The 22378-nt window shown below is 38.9% G+C and overlaps 1 protein-coding gene across 4 annotated transcripts in view; it reads left to right on the plus strand.

Annotated features, from left to right (window-relative positions):
- The window catches only part of ERICH1 (glutamate rich 1), an 89499-nt gene that overhangs the window by 40316 nt on the left and 26805 nt on the right, over nucleotides 1-22378 (plus strand). For all 4 annotated transcript variants that reach the window (XR_010651215.2, XR_010651214.2, XM_065835904.2 and 1 more), the window contains 2 exons: nucleotides 19320-19700; nucleotides 22116-22310. Coding sequence is in view for 2 of the 4 variants with exons in the window: in XM_065835904.2 (XP_065691976.1) it covers nucleotides 19320-19700; nucleotides 22116-22310 (576 nt within the window). In the remaining 2 variants the exon portion in view is untranslated. The remainder of the gene's footprint in view (nucleotides 1-19319; nucleotides 19701-22115; nucleotides 22311-22378) is intronic.

Here is a 22378-nt window from a genome sequence, read left to right on the forward strand (position 1 = left end):
TTCTGTTTTATTTTAAATAAAATTTTGTGAAGACAAACATTTTGGTTGAGCATCCCCTCCTCTAATAGATGAGCCTTACAGAATGAAGAGGCACTGTGGCCTTCTATTTTCTCTTCTTTCTTGACTGCATCCCTTTAGCTTCCCATATCATTTTTCTGTTCTTGTCCCCCACCCACTGCCACACTTCTCCCCTCTCAGCTGGAGGGTGCTCCCCTTTCTCCCTCCTTGCAGCTGTGTTGCAGGCTTCTCGTTGTCACGGTGACAGCCAGGGACTGATGGGAAAGGAAAGGAAATAGAGAACAGCACCAACAGCCACCTTAGATCCCAGCAAAAAGCCAATGCTGTTATAGTTGCTGCCTCACTTGAGCCAGACACCCAACACTTCGGAAATCCGACACTGCTTGACCACTTTCACCTCTTTATTTCGTAACAAAAATATAATCAAGACCTGAACTTTTGTACTTAAATTGTCGTGGAACAGCAGGGAGAAAAGTCACAGTAACCTCCAGTGCTCTGCCTATGAACCTGTTGGTATTGAACCAAAGCAACATGTTGCTGTCCTACATGTCAAGACCCAAATATCTCTTGACAGCATACTTGTGAATACTGGGTATGGGAATGTGACCCTGGCTCACCCTCTCACTGTTAGGGCTCATGTTGTTCTTCAAGGAGACTTGTTTCAATGCAGTATTTTCAGTTCTCACATTAAAAACAAACATAGGGAGCTGGGGACAGGAATGCTGTTTGAATGCAGAACTTCTCTTGTTACATGTTGTCCTGCTGTACAAATACTCTGGACACTGTAAATACAGAGGAAAAAGCCCATTTCTATCATGAAGTGATTTACAATCAGTATGGCTGAGTGGACGAAGAAGATGACAACAGCAGGAAGAAGAATGTGTGAGTAGTAGTAACAATGTCTCTTTTCTCTTTAATAGTTGCATGTGTTTTGTATAACATATAGAAGGTGCTGGTGTCTCATGTTGGAAATCAGAATCAGGCCTCCCGAATTATTGCATTTTATTGTTATTCTGTTATAGCAGCTGTTTTAATTTATGGCAGTTTGTAGGGTTACAGCTACACATTAATATAGCTTCCAGTAGGCTGTCTGCCTTCAGTCCCCTCTTGGGAAATGTCGTGATCTTTGTCTTTGGTTACTGCCCTCTGCAAAATGTACAGGTGGCAGTCTTGTAAAGTACTGAACAACCCTCTGTACAACTGAAACCTGGGCCAGTCAAGCTTTGAAATTCATCCTCGATCCAGCTCTCTTTCCCAATACTTTTGTTAAATCATTTTGTTTGCTAGTTTCATGCTATTTCCTTCCATTTTTTGCCTGCAAGTGGAAATTGGTTCCTAGTTGGAACACGCCCTGTTAGTAATGTGAACTCGATCAGAGCCTTCCGTATAGCAGAGCAATGGAGAGAAAGGAAGTCCCTTCACTGTAGAGTCAGGATCGCTCAGTGTTACAGGGTTTGCACTGCACATGCTGTGCATCAGCCTCACCCTCTCTCTTCCCAGCGATCTGTAGAGGGCTGAATACTGATGTTGATATAGCAAAAGACAGAAATACCAGCGCACACAAATTTATTGCTGTAATCTGGCCAAAATGTACTACAAGCAATCTAAGTGCATTCCAAGGATCCCCAGTTGCTTTGAACAGCATGTTCTGGCTCACCAAAGCAACTGCAGTTTTTCTGACTGCTACCAAAGTAGTGTGTTCTTTTGCTGCATCTGTGTACCATTAGTTTCATTTCTCAGCTGCTCTGGCAGTGTGCAACTGCATGAGGAGGCATTACGGCAAATACCCTCTCTCTCCTGGTGAAGAGCAAATCTCTCCAGCAGCTGCGTCTCTGGGACACAGTACTGGGTAATTTGTATCCAGCTGGTGATGCTCCACCTCACAAACTCCTCTGCATGAAGTCTGAGTGTTCACAGACTCTCAGCTGGTGTAACCAGCACAGCTGTACTGATGGGAATGCATCTGCTCATTTGCAGTAGCCGAGCACCCAGCTCTGTATGAAATGTCACCTTCACTGTGGGCCATTGCCAGCATCTGACACTTTTCTCCTTTTCCGATGCAGGAATTTTAAATGATAGTCTTGAGCCTCCAGCCTTTGCCTCCCTGGTCTAATGGCAGGTGAAGTTTTGTGTGAATTCAGACGTGCTCTGCCTGGCTGCCTCTGTATTTATCCATAAGAATTTAGTTACCTTACTTTCCCAGAGCTTTTTATTTCTGAGTGGGTTGGTGGTATTTGGCTAGGACTTCCATACTTTTCACCCTACAAACTGTCTCTCTGCATCTTGTTGCTAAGGGAGTAGGAGAGAACTCAAAACCAGTTTTACAGAACTATTTTTGCTTTGTTAGGCAGATGATACAATTTTTTCACCAGTCTAAGTTAATAAACATGAATGGAAGGCTTCTTAAGCTGCTTTCTTTACAAGAGATTTTTTTAAAAGCTGAATTCATAAGTGTTAAGAACATTGAGAAAATGCAACACAAGCCTAATACGCTGATAACTCCAACTCTAAGGTGTTTAGAACAGGATGAAAAATGCCGTGTTACCAAAAGTCTTGCCTACTAGAAACATTCTGCCAATTCAAATTCGTTTAGTACATTAGTCTCAGTGGGTGATAGTGAGATTTTCGTAACCAGGACCAAAGTGTGAGTGTAACACTGAGCTGGTTATCAGCATCCTTGCACAGCTAGCCACAAAAATAGATTTATTTTGTTGCTTTGCTTTTCCCTGGCAAGTAAAAATTGCGCTGTCATAATGCCAGATATAATGTTAGATAAAAACTTTGTTTACGTAATTTGCAAAATAAACTAACTAGATGCAAAACTTAAGTATAATGAAACTAACGGTTGCAACACCTAGCAAACATTTAATAAAAAGATGCATCCTTAACACATGAGGAGCTTAATTCCTTTCACGTTTCGGTCTTAAATCCAGCTTAGGTACTTTCTTATCTGGATGTCTTAAGTTTGCAGTGTGTTCACAGACCATTCTACATTTTTAGTATACACTCAATTCTATTAATATGTCAGCGTTTTTTGAGTATTTACAAACGGAAACATTTCTCAGTCTGTACAAATAAATAGCTCTATTTATTTGGTCATTGTCTATCTAAAGATGAGATGTTAGGAGCTGATACTCTTTATTACATGTGCCTTTTTTTATATATAGAATGATTTGTTATCCTGATTGTAAAACTAAGTGTAAGACATGATTTCCAAAAACGACAAAAGCATGCAGCTCTTCAGTTGAGAGGATAATGATTTGCCGTGAGACTTCATGGAAAGTGGCTATCGTTAAATACAGCAATTATATCTGTACTCAGCATTCTAGAGGAAGCAGCAAACAAAGTGAAAACATCTCAATTCTTAGTACTCAAATGTAGCATCTATTCTTTTCCAGCCTTCATTCAATATACTAACAAGCTTAGTTCTTTTATGCTTACCTAACAAATTTAGATTAGTTTTCTATTAGGTCAGCTTTTAAGTCCTTAATTTGTCTCATTTCAGTCATACCTATTCCCTTAAGTCTTTATATCTCTGTCCATCATCTATACTGATGCTGACACAGGAAGCTCAAACATATTTGGGTGCTGGTTTAATAAACATTTGTGTTGGGTTTGAAGGCAAAGTAGCTGAATTAAGTATGTACCTTTATTAAGAATCATTCCCCAGAGAACTTGACTTTCCTGAATGCTCAGATCAATGCCCTTTTCATATCCCAAGCTATGTAAAATAGTAAAGATTCTGCTGTGGAAGCCCAAACATATAAAGACAGGAGCGAAAGTACGCATATAGGAATGTGGTTGCAATTGAGACAGTAATGATGGATCAACACAGAGAGGCAGCAAGTGCTGCAGGCTCCAGGGCTGGTCTGCAGGTCTCTAACACCTCATACCCTGAGCTGTGGCAGTTTGTGCAGGGACCTGATTTTATTCTGCCTCTTTGCTGAAAGCGTATGAGAATACCCTACTAAGCTGCTCGTATAATTAGAAGAGTGAGGCAGCTAGTGATATTATAACAAGTGATGATAATGAAGTCTAGCTTGGATCAGACACAGCCTTTGGAGGAGCCTGTTTCTGTGACCACAGAAAGGAGAGTGAATATTATGGTAACTTACATGTCTCAGTTAAGTACCTTAGCTGAACTGTAGCACTTTTACTCGAAATAATAATAATAAGTAATAAGTAATAATAAGAAAGGTTTGCATTTGAAGATAAAAATCACACTTTGTTTAGTGCAAAACCATGTATGTATGGATGGAGAACTTCAGCAAATGCATTAGAGATGGTGTTATAACTTTTGCACATATGCAGAAACATATCTAAGTAAAAATGCAATGGTTAAATTACTTGAATGTGTTCTGTAGTGATCACCTACAGTGCTTTTCCTTTGCACTCTACCTCTGGCATTTTTGTTTTATTAAATACATTCTTGATTAAATATGTGTATTAAAGTGAAATGCCTGTAGCAGTTATATTACAAGCTGTATAAACTTTAATTGTGTATTATATATCTGTTCAAATGTATTTACACGGATTTTATACTTCCCTTTTTTATACTTTCGCTTTTAATGGCAGTAATTCCGTACACTTAAACTTGCTTGCAGTGAAATGCTTATTTGGAAAGCCCTGAATTATTTTGAGCTATTTGCAATCTATTTTCTGGTGAACTCCTGCCAGCATTTTGTGTCACCATACTTGCTAGTACTGCAAAAGTTCTCTCTACCTGCTACAGTATAAGGTAAATGGCAGAAATAAATCTTATCTGAAGACTTATTAGTGTGTATCTCCAGAGGATGAATGAGGAGTAAAACTTAGGCTGTGATCTTCCTTGATGTTGTTCAGCCAGAGAAGGAGCCACCACCACAGAGCTGGGCACCTGCTGTCCCCATCGAGGTGGCCACTCCTCCCAGTCCTGCTTCCGCAGAGGTCAGTGCTCTGGCCCATAGATCTCCAGAGAACTAAAGCCATTGCTACGGCTTGTTGGTCATGTCACTTCCTGCAAGATTTTTGTGAACTCTTTGATGTTCCAGAATGAAAAAAGCCCTGTGAACACAGGAACTGACTCCTGAAGTCAAAATGCCAATTCTTTGAGGAGGCAGAAACCTGTGTGGTCTGGCCTCTTGTCCAGCTTCACTGAAGGTGGCTTTTATGAAGGGTCCAGAAGGGGGGACTTATCAACCACTGCTTGTGGTGATTTCGAATTCAATGTTCCAGTGAAACCTTAAGAAACTTGGTTTTGCTAATGAGATGTGCAGATAGCTTATAAACTTACTACAGATTTCTTGGACTTCATTTTTTTGTTTGTTGAGTTTCTGTCCTGCTTTCCCTTTGCTGTTCTTCAGTGTATAAGAAAATGTCACGCTTTTCCATGGTTCTTTTTGCATCTCTTTCAGTTGTCCTTTGGAAAGAGTTGAAATGGAGCTGAGCTGTGCATAAAACCCTGTATCTGTTGGATCTGCATGAAACGTAGTACCTTGGGTTTATTTTGCTGGAGTTTTTTGCTTGTGTTTGGTGGGGGTTTTTTAAAGCACTTTTTCATAAAATAAACAGCCATCCAGGTGTCTTTATACAAAAAATAAAACCATACTTTTCAGTAAAACGATTTTGATCTCCCGTATCCCTGCAGAAAATATTCAGGGTGATACACATGCAATAAATGTTTGTGTGCCTCATGAATAACATGTGATACAGCCATAAGAGTAATGGTAGTATAGTATGAAAACACTTGATAATTCGTGCAGATAGGAAAAGCAACGATCATGTAATATATATAATTATTCCCAAAGCACACAGATCTTTTAAAATTTATGATACCTACTTAGCCAGCCTGCATTTTCTAATCAGCTGTAAAAATTTATGTATTCTCAAGGTGAAAAAGAAAAGGCTAAATAAAGCTATAATCTTTAGCAAAACATTTGCATTTGCAATGAATTTTTTTTTTTTTACCAGATTTGCATTTGTTAATTAAAGTTAAGGCAACTGTTACTCCTTAAACAAACTGGAAATTGTTCTCTGACCTGTGTTCCTTGCATCTAAATCCAACATCTTCACCGTATGCAGTTGACTTAAGAATGTAGGGGACGATCTTGTAACTGGAGTCTATATCAGGCTTCCTTGTGTTCTATATGAGTAAAATGAAGAAACAGTTTTTACATTTTCTCATTTAAACAAAATTCTGCATTGGACATCTCATTGCACTCTGAATATAAAAATATAATATTCCTTTAGTGGAAGAAAATTTTATGTAGTTTAGTAGCTGTCTTGGGAAAAATCTGATACAACTTGGCTGTCCGAAGTATTGCTGGAAGCAATTTCTGCAGCTTAAGCGTAGGAAGCCTGAATACCCTTTTGACAACAAGCATAAGTCAGATGAGAGAGACCAGAAGCGAAGTCTTTGGGGGAAAAGGAGAAGCTATATCTTGTAATTAGTTTCCGGCTTTTGAAAAGGTTCAGATTAAAGCATAGCAGATATCCAATGTACAGGATATAACATCTCAAGTAATGTGATTTTGTAACCTTGTCACGAGGCTAAAAGAACAGTGTGATTGGCTTCAAGCTGAGTATCTTAGTTGTGCTAAAGGTCTGAGTAAGTTCAGAGTACCTCTCTAGTACAACGATGGTGAGATACTCCGGTTCCAGAAACAGGAAGCAGTGTGCTTTTTCACTCCAGACTGGAAGCAACAATGTCAAATGGCAAAAATGGAAACAAGAATTTTGCATCCCATGTCAAATTGCTTCTAGGTGTAACCAGACTAGGAGGACAGAAGCAGTGGGGGCAGGGAAGGGGGGGCGCTGTTCGTGTCCGCTTGTTAAAGGTTTAGCTTCGGATCTGTAGTCTGAAAATGTAATTGCATCTCTTCAGGAAAAATTTACCAGGTAGATTTTAGTGATGAACTGCAGTAATGTTAGAGGCATTGCATAAGTACTGACAGTTCAATAAAAGGGAACTCGTGTTGACTAGAAGAGGAGGCACTCAGAACTGTAATGGCAGGAGGATGAGATGACCAAAACAATTCTGCTCATGTTTTTTGCTGTGCCAATCACTTTGTAAGCCTTTGTGATATGTGTTATTAATTACTACTAAAAGGTCAGGAAGAACAAAACAATGAGTTACTCTCTCTCCTGAAGTAACTCTCTTGTAAGCTGTCATAAACTGGACATGGCTCAGTATACAGGTTTTCACTGCATCCCTGGAAGTAATCCAGTTATTTTTATATGCAGTGCATACCAAAAAATTTAAGATTTTTCAAATGCCTCTTGTGAGCTCTTCATACTTGAAATAGTAAGAAACTACTGAATAATAGCAATAAAAATAAGCATAGTTTTCCACAGTACCCCTTTTCATTCTTGAAAATTGACTTTTGGATAATGAAATACGTAAGGATTTTTTTTTTTCCCTGAAATAATAGATCTTGGCAATTGTAAATCAAACCAAACATGCCTACCTAATCCACCACAGTCGTAAGGGTTGATGGAACAGTGAAACACAAATGTTGCTATGCTGTCCAGTTCCATCAGGGTGAAACCATCACTCAGTTACCTTTTTTGAGATTGGAAGTGCACACTTTAAAATTAAGCCAGAGGAAATGTGGGGGGTTTTTTGAGGCTTTGTACTCCCTAGGTCCAAAAAGTATCCAAAACTAACTGCATAGGCAATGGCATGTGTGCCAACAGTATCCAGTCCAACTCCAGATGCTTATGGCAAATTGTAGTTTGTGTCCTAAACTATACTCAGTGACAAAGTAGTACAATAGCCTTGTATATCAGAGCTGCCAAATATCTTGTGTCACAATTTTTTTGCCCTAATACGTTGTCTAGATTGTGCAAGATGTAGAAAGGAAACATCATTAAGACCTAGAGAGGTACTTATTAGACCTGGATTTATTCCTCCTTGCCTTCTCTCACAGAATTCCTTCCTACCTCCAGGCATTTCATCTGTGGAAAACATCCTGCCTGAAGTCAGCATATAGGTTAAAGTTAGATGCTTGTGGTGGAATAAGTTATCTTTGGGAGAACCTTTTTTTATTCCTTCGCTGAAAAAAATGTCATTTTATGCCAACAACGGGATTTGCCTTCCTCCCAATGGGATTAATAGTAGTGTACATCAGCCAGTTCACAAAAACCTGTGAGAGATTCAATTAGTAATGAACATCTAAGTACATGTCTAGAAGGGGAAAAAAATTGTGTATATCCGTAGCGTATTATGTGTAGTCTATGACTTATAGCTGTTGATACCTAAAGTTCTATGAAGTGCAAAAGAAAAATTATACTTTGAGTTTGTAGAGGTGTCGAGCAGTGCACCAAGTAAAGAAAAAAAGCAATAGCATCACCACTAATCTGTACTGGGGTGCAGAGTGTGATTGGAAAAAACCTGTGTTCTGCAAGCAGATGACAGTGTTTAAAATTTGTATAAAAAACAATTTCAAGTGTAGACAGATGCACACATTTTCCTTTATCATAGCAGGATTAATTCCCAGATCGTGTCATATAGCTGATGAACAGTAAGAAAGTCTCTTCTTTTCAGGCAAAGATACCATGCTTCAGTAAGATGCAGAGCAACTCCTGTTTTTCAACAAATTAAGTGGGAACTTGAAAGGACTTGACATTTCACTAAGCTGAACAGAGAAGTCATTGTGCTTGCATTGCCATTTTGAGTGCTCTTGCTTTTGGGAAGCAGCGCAAGAAATCCTGGAAATGATAAAGACTGAGGGATCCACGTTATCCCAGTAGTGCTTTGCTCTGCCTATAACTAGGTGATATGCTAGTATAAAGCAAATGATGTATAGTAGGATCAATCCTTAGGAAAACAGAGAATGTGTAATATGTGATCTCTTGTTAAGAATATGTGACAAATTTATTTCAGTCACTTTGCAAGCATTTGTGTAGCAGATTGTATTTTTTAATTTGCAATTTCTTAAGAATAATCACATATTTATATCACAGATCATGTTTCCTTATTTGAAAAACCATAGCTCTCTGGTAGAGAAGCCAGGATGGAGCCCTTAGGAGATGAGATCTTTGCGGAGAGCAAATAACTTTCCAGAGCATGAAGGACAAACAGGTTGCAGAGAAATGATGGTGGGGAAGGAATAAGCCTGTGCATAGCAGAGCCAGATGTCTGCTGCGGACAGCTGGAACCCAGGCTTTGGAAGGACATTCCCCGAGGCCCAAAGGGCGCTGTGCAGGCTCCTCTGCAGCTCTGGCAGCCACCGATGTGCTGTCCCGAGGACAAGCGAAGAGGACTGATTTGCAAGGATGCAGTAGGCAAAGTGGATATATGGCTATCTATGGTCTTGATTTTCCTCATTTTGAGTTTTCTGCCCCCCCCCCAAAAAAAAAAAAATGTTTTCCCTAGTGTCTGTCCTAGTAAAACTTAGCTTTCCTATCTAATAAGCCATTTCAGTCTTTTGGAGCGTTCAGTGTGGAAATAAAGGTCTGAGCAGTCTGACCATAAGAGCCTGGGCAGAAGCCCATGGCAGCGCAAACCTGCACCAGGGAGGGCTGGGGCACCAGGTTCCCCCCTGTTACATACTGGCAGGTTACCAGTTTACACAGCTTTTCAACATCTTTCCTATAGCATTTCTCATTTTTACAGCATGCCTGTCTGCGTATTTATTTGTATAATTATCTTAACATAGAGCACTTGGTCGTTAGGAAATTACTTGCATAAATGTTTTCAACTGTTATAATGTGATTAATAAGAGTAAACTGAACCCACCCTAAAATATCAATTTTTACAAAACATCTTAGTATGTGATTAGATTTAATTCAAATCAGAGTTAAGATGCAAAGATAAATGGATAATGGAAATAGTTTAAAATAAAACACTTGGAAGGTTTGCATTCTCTCAGACTTTCCTTTCTGCAAAGTATTTTGAAATACGATTTGCTGAAAGAACAATTTAATAAATTGTAGCTGTGGCAGCTCTTTCGTATGCAGGATTAAATGTGATTGGTTATTGGATGCTGTGTAAAAAGTTAAGAAATAGTGTAAAATATTGCAAAAATAGAGTTGAGGTATCATTTAAATACTTGTTTACTTAAATTGATAAATTGGGCCTGGGTTTTGCTGAGTATCTCCATTTTGCTGTGTCAGTGTCTGTGTATTTTTAGATAGCTCTTCTGTACAAAAGATTGTACTTTTAGTTTAGATCTGCTCTTTGATATGGTTTTATCACAGGGAAAAAACAGATATCAGTTTTTCCTCAGTTTGCTTATCATTTAGTATTCTGTGATCCTGTAGCCTAAATCACTTCTTACACTTTATACTATTTTAGCTGGTATATTTGGAAAGAACATTTTAAATGCTAAACAAGACTTTAAGATTGCAGCTTTCATAATTTCTGTTGTTATTCTGAGCAAAGGGAGAGCTTTGGATTCTTTAAACTAAGCATTTGTTGAAAACCAGTTCTGGGGGAAAAAAAAAGATTTTTAAAGAACACTCTTGAACGTATATTTGTATGCTGCAAAGTTAAGAAAGAACAACATTTTTTAAGTGTAAATGTGACATCAAAAGTTTAAAACGTCTCCAGTTTTTTTAATATGTTAAAAATCCCTCCCTCCAATTCACAGTGTTGCTTTTTGTTCAAATACAAACATGTAATCTTATTAGCCAAAGACTAAAAAGGTTTCTGTGTTTAGTACCAATTAATCTTTGCAGCTGCTGAACTGTAGAAACTCCATAGGCAGCTTTGGGGTCCTGGAGCATTTCTGATTTAGCAGCCTTCAGAACAGTTACCGAGTGTCATTGAATCTCTGTTCTTCTTTCATGTCTGTGGTTATGCTCAGCTCCACGATTTTTTTTTTGTTTCCTTACTAAGTCAACATAATAATTCTCAGGTTTTTTGGGAAGCACCACTGAGCTAAATGGGCTTATTTAGAGAATGTTACACGGTGACTCTGTACAATGGCGACTGACTCAGATTGTTTGCACATCACGCCAAAAAAGCCAAAATGAATGAAGACGGTGAGCTTGAAATGTAAAAAATAATGAGAAGCACTGCTAAAAGGTCAAAACATTTGCTTTCATTTAAAGATTAAGTCATTGAACAGTACAGGATTTGTATCAGAAAATCTATTTAAGAAAACTTGGGGGGCTTCATCAAACTTTTGCATAAAGCCACAGGTGGCCTGAAATATTATTGTCAAAAATAATTTATTCATTGATATAGTTTCACATACCTCCTGGATGGCTCGTATCAGTGTGTGTGTACTGAGTGTACAGAGTCTGTTTGAGCAGGTATCCAGCTGGGCTTGCTGATCTCCCTGCTGCACACTGAGAGATCAGAGCGGCCGCAGAGGGAGCAATCACAGGGTCTGCAGATTCTCCCCGTTCTCATGGCATCACTCTCTGGTCGGGATGTTGTCAAAAGTCTCATTTTTTAGACACGGCCAATAACCAAGCCATGGGTTGGTGGGGCTGTGAAAGAAAATGTGTCTCTTTGTCCTGGATGGAGTTTGGTTCAAAAGAGGCACATTGCAACAGCAACCATTAACTCCAACATCCTGCTGAAACACCACCACCAAAAATCTGCAACAGTTGTGATCTACTTCAAGAAGGGACACTACACAAAAATAAAACTTGCTAAAAAGAAGCTAGAAAAGGTTAACTAAGAGAAGGAAGCTGTACCAGGTGGTGTGGAGGCTACTTAAGGACACCACCATATGTGCTATTCAAGGCCAGCAACCACCACCTGTCATGAAAAACTTGAGAAAAAGTGAAAGGAAGACAGCAGAGCTAGACAATAGAGTAAAGGAAGTTGATAGAAAGAATTAGGTGTCCTCTAAGACACTGAATTCATACCCAAATGGTGTTTTAAACATTTAAATGTCAAAACATGGTAAGACAGGCTAAGGAATATTTGAACAAATTGTAGAAATAAATAAAGTCGGTACTAGGTCTTACTTCTGATGCACAGAAGCAATGTGTCTGCCAGAATCTTTTGAGCCAACGATAATAGTGTAGAAGGAATACTTAGAGAGACCTGTTTCAGAGAAGTTAAAATTCTTTGCACTAGTGTCATCTGTGGAAAAAACTATAGAGAATCCTATGTTGGAGCACTCCTCCTTGGACTTTCTTAAAAGATATGTGAAATTGAACTGATCTAGTGATCATGCAACAAAATAAATCATAAAATCACCCGTACAGATGTTATTCACTTAAAATTTCTAAAAGAATTTATGGAAAAATATTGCCCATATTACTGACAGTGATGCATAACCACTTGCTTCCAAAATTGCCTTCTTACCAGAGACTTTGAGGCAGGATAGCGTGATGCCAGTTTTTTTAAAGAGTTCTTAAATCGTCCTGGGAACTGCAAGTCTGTAATCATGGTGTTTGCCTCTGGCAATTCAGCACAAATTATAATGCAAAATAAGATTTGTGGATGCTTGAAAACCTGTGATCTGCATGGGAAAGACCAACACGAGTTTTGCAAAGAGGAAATGTATCTTGGAATTCTTTGAAGAGCCGGGAAGTGTGTGGGCGCTACAGCTGATGTGGTTTTCTTGAATTTCCACCAAGTGTTTGGTGAAGCGCCTCGCCAAAGGGTTTTAAGATCTAGCATGAAAGGGAAAGGGAAGCTCCAGGAATAGGGAAGCAGATGAGGAGAACGCAGCGATTCTGAAAAAGGAGCGAGGTCCCAACTGGAGGCTTGTGTTCCGTAGGTGGCCAAGTACAAAGAGTGAAATCTGAAAGTTTCCTGATGGCTACGCAGACATTGACTGCACTAAAGGCATGAGCATGCAGTGTAGTTGAGTGCAATGGTTGAGTGATTTGTCAAAAATGTCAGGTGAAACACATTTTAGGTAGTTGTCAAGTGATGCACTTAAGACAAAACAACCAGTCGAAATTCACCTGTAAAACGGTGGGCTCGGAGCTGGCTGTTACCAGCAAGAGTAAGATTTTGTGGTATGATGAATAACTCTGTGAAAACAACTTTTCAGCACTCAATAGCAGTCAAAAAGCAAAAAAATGATGGGAATCAAGGTAAGAAGTACAAAAGTACATCCTTGTACCACTGCATGAATCCCAAGTTCGCCTTACTGTAAATGCAGTGCATCACTACTGTTCGGTACAGGTTACAGTACTAAGTAGACATGACCAAGTACGGTTCCTCATATGGTAAAAGTCTGACATAGTTTATAAGTGAGAGAAATTCATCCATATGTACAGTCAGATGGACATTTAGGATTGAAGACTGTTGCAGACCATGATATCTGCCTTCACTTACTAGTATCATTTCTTTTAATTTGATCTACTTTAAATTGAAGCAGTAGTACTCTGTTGTGGTAGGCAATGTATATGCAATATTTGACAATTTTTAAATGAATTGTTCATTTGTAACTATACAAACACAGAGCAGTATGAATGAACAAACAAAAGACAGTCCCTATCCAAAACAGCTTCCAGCCTTTTGCAATTTTCTCCCAACATCGAATGTGTTGTAGATTACTAAAACCTTTGAAGGGTTTGTGGGGTATTTTTTCTAATTTTAAATGATGATTTGAGACAATTAAAAAAAAAAAAAAGTGTAAAAATAGTAATGTCATCTTATGCTCCTGAGATCTTTTCAGCATTGTTTTTATTCTAATAAACCATAACATTTTATTGCATTTGTTAGCCACAGCTTTTCACTCTTGGCCGACTTATAGCTGCCGATATCTTAATTGGCACTAATAATAACATTTTTTCCCTTACAAGATCCTAAATCAAAATTAAACGCCTGTGTACTGGCTGATTGGTACACTGCAGAAAATCCATCCCGTATATCAGGGAGGAAAAAAGAGTTTAAACTGGATGAAAAATCTGGAGAGGCACATGTCCCGTTTCATCTGAGCAAAAGAACAACATTGCCATGAACAACATCCAAAAAGCCAACTGTGGGATGTGATACTTGAGCAGGAGAACCAGCTGCCGCCCTTGAGTCACCATGAACATGTTAGAGAGGAGATTTCTAACGCTCGGAGGATATTCTTTGACTGTGTTTTTCCTCAGCCTGCCTTATCTCTTTTTCTTTTTTTACCTTGTCTTTTTTTTTTTTTATGTGCTGTTCTAAAGATTTGTTCTAATAATATTTAGAGACTTGATTTTTAAAACATCGCTAGCATCAGCAGCTTATCTCAGATGTTCAAATCCAAACTTCAGTTTGGCATGCTGTGGTACTTCATACACCTCAGACTTGCAGACACCCAAGGAAATAACCTCCTATTTTTCATTGTCTGTTATGATGCTTTCCCTGAATGTTTCCATCTGCCATTGTCTGAAGGAACTGAAATAATGCAGATAAATTTAAAGCAGCTCATCTTTTCAGTTGTGGAGCCGTCAGCCATGTGTTCACAATGACAGTTACTCTGGATGGGAGGAGCAGTCAGGAGATGGTTGTTGCCAGCAGCCTTTGTTAGGCTTTGCATTTAACCTCTTTGTGTGTCCAGCTGCCCTGATGATGAATACAAAATAACTTGCTAATGTAATAAAAATTAATAAATAAAAATCAGCTTATTCAGAGTCTGGATGGAAATAATTATTCTTATTCTTTAATATTTTTCCTTGAAGATATAAACTTGTATGCATTGACTTTTCTTTTTTAGAGCCACAAAGATGATTAAGGGAGTGGAGCATCTCCCTTAGGAGGAAAGGCTGAGAGAGCTGAGTCTCTTTAGCTTGGAGGAGACTGAGGGGTGACCTCATTAATGTTTACAGATACATAAAGGTTGAGTGTCATGAGAATAGAGCCAGGTTCTTCTTGGTGACAACCAACGATAGGACAAGGGGTAATGGGTTCAAACTGGAACACAAGAGGTTCCACTTAAATTTGAGAAGAAACTTCTTCTCGGTGAGGGTGACAGAGCACTGGAACAGGCTGCCCAGGGAGGTTGTGGAGTCTCCTGCTCCGGAGACATTCAAATCCCCCCTGGACACCTTCCTGTGTAACCTCACCTAGGCATTCCTGCTCCGGCAGGGGGATTGGACTAGATGGTCTTTCGAGGTCCCTTCCAATCCCTAGCATTCTGTGATTCTGTGACATTTCATTATGAAAATTCAGTAAGCAATATCCACAAACTGAGTCCCCTGTTTCATTTCAAGTCTTTTTTTTGACGTATTTCTGCCTCTGTTGTGTTAAGAAGAAATGCAGTTTGCATGGAGAAACCTTTCTAGTGTTTCAGACCGGATGAGATAGCTTGTTGGAAGATGACTTTTTCTTTTGGTTCTGTCTTTGCTTTTCAGGCTGCTCATTCCCATTTCCACATCATTCTGTCAGTCAGGCTAGTGTGACAGTGCAGCTGCATGGTAAGCTGCATCAGGAAAGTAATCTAGACTAAAAATAATTTTTTAACGAATCTGTTTTTAACTCTGAACGGTTCTTAAGGAGGATGTTCTTATTTAGGCTGAAAGAAAGGCTTGTGAAATTATGGCCATGACTGGAAAATATACATGGCCGTTCTGTCTGGAAGCCACTTTGCTCAGTCTGAGAGGCCACTAAGTCCGGGCTAAACAGGTTAAAGGCAATTGCTTCTGGATAATTGGATTATGTGATAAATTAAGCCACTTGTGGAGGAGAACTGGGTCTTAGGAGGCAGAGAGGTGACAAGCCTTTATGGAATAGGAGGAGAAGAATCATCAGCTCTTGGGGAATTAGGACAAGATGTAGCTGCAGTTGTGGCTATAGTTGGTGTGGTCCAAAAGCTAATACTCCTATCAACATTGCTTGAATATGTATTCAACACCTTACTAAAATTGCCCATGTGGTACATGTTCCCTGCATTTCTTATAATTATGCTGTTGTGACATAACAAACCTCTTCAGTCAGTGGGAAAACTTATTGGAACCAAATTCATGTTAACTGAAATTTTATCAGCATCCTTGCTGGTTTGAAATGTAGAGAATCAGTCAAAAGTTGAGCTTTTTTTTTCATAAAATAGTGGATTCTGTTAATTAGTAAAAAATTAATCTGATGAGTAGACTCATGTTATGAGGCACCTTCCTCCTTGCTGTTAATTTTTGTAAAAGAGAACAATTCTTCTCAGTTGTTGCAAGCATCCAGTCCAAATTTATTGTCTACGTTTCCTGTGTAGTTAGTGGAAGGAGAGAGAGCTGCAGACCTTCAGGGTGTGTTGCCATTGAGCTGCTCTAGGATGAGGTAAATTGCTTTCTGAGGATGCCGGCATCTCTTGGTTTATCAGAGAGAGCACAGGTCTAAGTGTGCGCTAAGTGTTTTCATTTCACACAGCTAAAGATGTAGGAGGTGAATCCCACTGAACATTACATTTAAGATCATTGTGTGGGCTGTGACCTAAACGTTATGGTTTATACTTCTTGTACAACTCTTATTTATATCTTAGCAGAGCTGGCTATATAAACAAGCAGTTCTTGAATACCTTTCAGCTCTTGTCTCCTGTGCATATCACACACATGTGAATTCAACAAGCTATCTGTACCATTTGTAGAACAAGTACTTATTTTCTTCTATTTGCTTGTGAAACAGCTCACATTAATTAGATGTCATCTTGTTCTTGCATGAGGAGGCAGAAACAGAGCCCAGTTCATTACTCTTTAAGTCAAATAATACAAATCTTTTTTCATAACTTTTGTGACAGTCCTCTTGTCTACCAAAATGTTATTGTGCTGGGATTATGTTAAGAAACATAGCATTAACAAGCTTGAAGAGTACAACAGATTTATATAATAGCTTTGGAATATTTTTCCTGTTACTTTCCATCCTCTTTCTTACATATGCAAACAAGGTGTTTGCCGTTTTGATCACTGATACCCACTGAGCAAATGTTTGCATTGAGCTTTCCACAGTGATGCATGTCTGGCTTTTGTTTTGCTTTTCCTGAATTGATAGGACCTCAGTCTAACCCTAGCAGTGAGTTGTTCAAATGAATCTCTTTCATGTGCATTGCTTTGCATTTATCAGCATCTGATTTCATCTGTTCCTGATGCTGAATCACTAGTTGCTCCGATGCATGGAGCAGTAGGTTCTAAAGAGGTATTAAAATACGGGGCAAAGAATGACAAAAACTGTTAGTGGACTGCCAGTTTAACTCCCGAAGAGAACTATTTTGGTTTGTTTTCTGTGTTGGAGGAAACTCAATACAGTTCTGATTTCCTTTTAATGGGATATTTATCTTAATAACACACCTATGGGAAGACTGCATTCATTCTGCCTTTTAACAGCTTCACCCTGGTCTCTTCAGACCTGCTGTCCTGAGCAACCAAGGATACACAAACTTTTGGACTTCACTCGAAACATCACTTATCTTAAGCCCTGTTCTGCCTTCTACCATTTCTTTCAAGTGGTTTCAGACCAACTGAGGGTGCTTGGCTGCACAACGTGCCGTAGTTTTGCGGAGATTCACCGATGGTTTTATGCTTCAGGAGCATGTTGGGCCACTTTGCTGAGGGCACAGATTAGAGGAGCTTTATTAGCAAACAATGTGGCTCAGGTTAACAGAGGGCTGAGGAATTTTATGGAACAGTGTATCTATGTTTACAGGGGAATTCACCTATTATAACACAAATACTCCCATGAAAATCCAAATTGGGTCCTGAGATGAAATATTGATGTTTTGTTTGTAGGATCCTTCACCATTCATATCTGCTTTCAGTTCTGATATTTTATTCCTACAGAATGACACAGACGTTATTTTTCCCACATCCCATATGCCCAAATCATGTATAAAGATATTTAGCTCAAATACCATGCATGCAAAACATTCCACTCTGTGGGTACAATTTGGTGTTTGGTGTGTTTTTGACGTGCTGTGGTGTTCAATTACAATACAGCAAATTTATTTTTATGCAGCCTTATTCAGAGAAAGTATGGAAAATTGCTTCACAGTGAGTCATCTGTCAGCTAAAGAACTAAAAGTCTTGTAGTGATATTTAAAGAGAGAAAGTGGCTCAGAGATGACAGAGTTCAAGACAGAAAAAGAAACAGAAATGAAAGAGAATGCCTCCAACCACAGAGAAAATAGAGGCAAAGACTGGTGAGGGGAGGAGTGATGAGAAAGCCAAACAAGCTGTGAATGTCAGAGGCAGTTCAGGGGACTCTGCAGATCCTTTGGAAACAAATGTTGGGCTTCAGGTGGCTCTCCTGCGTTACACCAGCGTTAGGCAAGCAGAGATCCTGTGATTCTAAGAGAATGGTGTAAGACCAGGTAAATGAGAGCACTGGGCTCAGTGCACTGTGAGGAATTTAGAAACAGTCAGGTAGAGTATGAGGGAAAGAGAAATGGCTTAACTTTCTAGAGCAAGACATTAGAAGAACACTGACATTCTGCACTCGGTGATGTTCGAAACGTGTGAGGATTTTGTTAGAACATGAAAGAGGGAATTTCAGTTAATTAGGCAGCCATTATTGTAGGTATGCATACGGATTTCAGCAGCAGTGCGGTCAAAGGGAGGCTGGATTCTGGCAATGTTCCCTTGCTAGTGCCACGAGGGCTTAAACTCAGAAGTGAGCCTATGGGAAAGGCAGTCAGTTCAGGGTCGGAGAAGACTTCAGAACTCTGGTTTTGTGTATGGGGATAAGATCTGAGTAAAGAAGTGTCAAAGCTGTCTTGGAGAGCAAGAGGGACTTCTTTCCCTTGACATTTGAGCCTTTTGAAGAATTAGCTAGTAAGGAAATTGTAATGTAGAAAGGGAAGGACAGAACCAGGACAGGCTGTTGGAGGTTACTTACCAAGGTCACTGATGCCTTCTGAGCTTTCCCTATAAACTGATGTCGAAAGCTGAACTAGCAGTAAAATATCCCAAAGGAGGATGATGTTTGAGGAGAAAGTAGAAGAATCAGAAATAGGTGCCTTCTGTTTTTAAGGTACAGCACTATCATGGAGGGATATCATTGATATAAGTGCTGTCGTCTTCTTTTGTGAATTATATGCTTTCTTCTTGGTCAAGTGGTCAAGTTTACCAGCTGATGGTGTGGGGCTCCCTCATCCTGTGTTCCCTACTCTGTCCATAATGGTTTTTGCCCTGGTGATTCTTTTGACTTCACTCTCTCTACAACCGTATTGTCTGCCTTAAAAAAGTAAGTGTGATATAAAGTATGTAGGATGAAGGAGAGTACAGTCTTTATTGAAAGCGGAAGGGAAAGGAACTTGTCTTCTTACTCAATGCATTCAGAAAAGTTGACTTTGACATTGTAGAACTGAAAGGCATTCTAAGCATAAAACTAAGGTTAGAGCCACTCAGACATCCCAGAGTTTGAAGGGAGTAATATTTCATTGTACGCAGTTCCAAAATGCTTATTACAGATCTTAATATTTACAACTATCCTGTCTCTTTTGGATCTGCAGAGGAGGAATATCAAGGACAAACTAAGAGAAAGCGGATTCGAAGAAAGAAACAAAAGAACAGTTTGCAAAGCTCTAATAATTTACATGGAGAACAAAAAGAATCTGGAATGCAAGAGACTCTTGTTCAAGATAATTTACAGCTGCAGCAGCAGATAGACATTCCTAAAGTAAGCAAAAACAAAAAGAGGAAAATGAAAAAGAAGCGACGGAAAGAAAAAATGAGAGCAGCTGGCTTGGTAACAAAAACTACTGGTGTGGATTTTACATACCAGCCTGACAAAAACAACGGAGAAGGAGCAGCAGGTTTAAAAGACATCGATGAAAAGACAGACAGCGTTCTGGACTTCTTGCAAGCAACGCAACAAATATATTTTGTTGACAGTATGTACCACTCTCTCTCCTTTCTTTTCATGGGTATTATTACCACATAGGGGAAAACAGATGTGTGCTTTTTATTACTGTAGAACAGACAAAATCTGGTAGAGAATTATCTCTTTTGAACTCAATAAGACATAGTATTTGTCCTGTTTTCTGGTGTGTACATGGAAGAATCCACATTGATGTAAGAAACTGTGGTCCTTATCTTTTTGTGTCTCTCACTCTTTGAAAATATGCATAATATTCCTTCTTCTTTTTAATACATTCCAGTGCACTTGAGTTAAATGGACTGGTTAAAATGGACCAAATTCTTCTTTCCTCTGCAAGCAAACATCTAGAAGGATGACTTGCTTCCAGAGAGCTTCAAATGAGGACAGTAATTGCTATCCTAAACTATTTTTATGCTTACTCTCTCCGAACCAACCTACTTTGAGAACGTTTTCCTTCCCAGGAGATTTATTTGTAATATATAAGGAAATCTAGACAAACGACATCCAAGAGGAAGGAGGAAGATACTGTTGGCACTGGGAAAGTGTGTTGGCATAAAGCACTTGTGAACAAGATGAATGTGAACTGATGTTCACTGCACATTCCGTAGCACTTTAAAAAGAATTGTATGGATGTTATCCCTGATGACCTATTGAATGTTCACCTGGCCACTAAATTCCTACTGTGGCTTCCTAAAAAGCTGCTTATATGGTGCTTATGTCATGAATGCCCTTTAGAAATAATGGGGTTGTCATGGTTAGTATAGTAATGGTCTGTACATAACACCAGGTTATGTTGGCATCATCTAGAATTAAATATGTTTTCTTGAGGGCAAGTGTTCTTCAGTTACGCAGCTCAGAACATATCTTTAAAATGATTACTGTCTTGTAGAACTGGAAAAAAGTAGTGAACATTTTTTTTAAGTGCATGGCCTTGCCTGTCTTTGTGGAGCTGAATGTTAAACAGCTTACCTGCCTGTACGAGCCCATCTTAAGTCAGAGCTGTCAGCTCCTAGTCCCATAAAATTCATCTTTAGACTACAGAATTACTTTAAAAACCCTTTTAAGATGACCTCAGGGATTTCATGTTCATTTTTTTTCCTCAAGATTTATATGTAGTATTTTCTTTGCTTACTGTTAGAATATTTCTGCTGTGTCAGGTCTTCATACTAAGCCTAGTATTCAAAATCCATCCTACTTTCTGGCTGAGGTATTTCCATCACCAAAAATAAGAATTTTATTACTTCAATGTATGGCTAAGTAAGCTAAACTATGTGCATTTACTATAGTGTAACTTCAGAGTAACTGAGCAAAACTGTAAATTCACTTACAGTTGTGGAGTTAATACGTGACCCAGAAGAGTCACGTGGTAAATTGTCCACAGCTGTAGTGCTTGTTGAATTTTAAGAAAAAGTGTTGAGCTTCCAGATTTTCCTGGAAGTCAAATCCAGGTTTTTCCAGGAAGTCAAATCCAGGTTGGCAGACTGACTGGCCCTGCTGTCAAACCTGCAGATCAGGGTCATCATGGATTGCAGGAGCTTGAGAATCTGTAGAGAGAAATTCTCAGGTAAAGTTAATCCGCAGATAGATGTCACATCCATAGATCAGAGTGTGACTAATTTTCTTGTTAGGCAAATCCCAGTTTATATATAGACCTGACATTACGCCGTTTGCCTTTTCTAGTTGAGTGACTTTAACATTCCCCATTTTTTTTCACATAAAATTGGAAGCCATTGCTTTTAGCAGTATTTTTAAATGGTCACATAGGATTGTATTTCTTGTACCTATGTAAGAAAGCTGAATCAGGAAAAATTTGTTCTTAGTTGGCTTGCTGGTAAAAACAGAAGAATTATGGGGAGTCTGGTTAAAGAGACAGACTATGGATTGTTGCTGGAATGGAAGAATGAATTCATGCTTTGGTACTGTAGAAACAACATATGTACTTCTCTGCTGTCTTGCATGCTCTAATGCCTGCTTTTTAAATAAAAATGTAAAATTACAATAATAAGAGAACTGAATGTCTCCAGAAGTGCTTTGCAGTAGTTCCAAGGAGTTGTTCATTGTCTCCACATTTGTGTATGTTTTTGTAATACATAGTGTGTAGGAAGTGAGAACACAGTGCATTGACCACAGTGCACTTTCTTCATCACAGCTTCTTCCTGTGCTAACCTTGAAAATTCAGATTCCTCTTGCATTCCTGTCACTATGAATCCTATTGTCCTTTTTCCTTTTTCAGTTTGATACTTTTCCCTCTTACCATTGCTTTAGTATTGAACGAAAAATGGGAGGAGCAAGCTGCTCTTTAGTACCTGATATTTGGTTGTAAGTTGTACTAAAAAGGGAGATGCTGTCTTCGAAAAGAAAGTATGATTTGAAAAATTCTTTGTGTTCAATGAATATTTTTAATGTGATTTTCCAATTGTTTTTCCAGATAAAGCAAAATGCACGGATTCTGCTGTAAATTCAACAACTGCCCAAGAGCTTTTACAGTATCTTGAATCTCGCACCATCTCTCCCTCAGATGTGACTCTTCTGCATCAGCTGAAATCCCTTGTATTGCTACAGGATATTGAGAGATTGGAGGATGCTTTGAAAACATTCCAAGAACAATCCATGATGACTCCTGGTACGTACCATTCACTCATGTTCATTCACTGATGTTCTTTTTTGTGTGCATTAAGATTCAGATTTGTC

This window comes from Patagioenas fasciata, chromosome 3 (assembly GCF_037038585.1).
Source record: "Patagioenas fasciata isolate bPatFas1 chromosome 3, bPatFas1.hap1, whole genome shotgun sequence".
Taxonomy (NCBI): Eukaryota; Metazoa; Chordata; class Aves; order Columbiformes; family Columbidae; genus Patagioenas; species Patagioenas fasciata.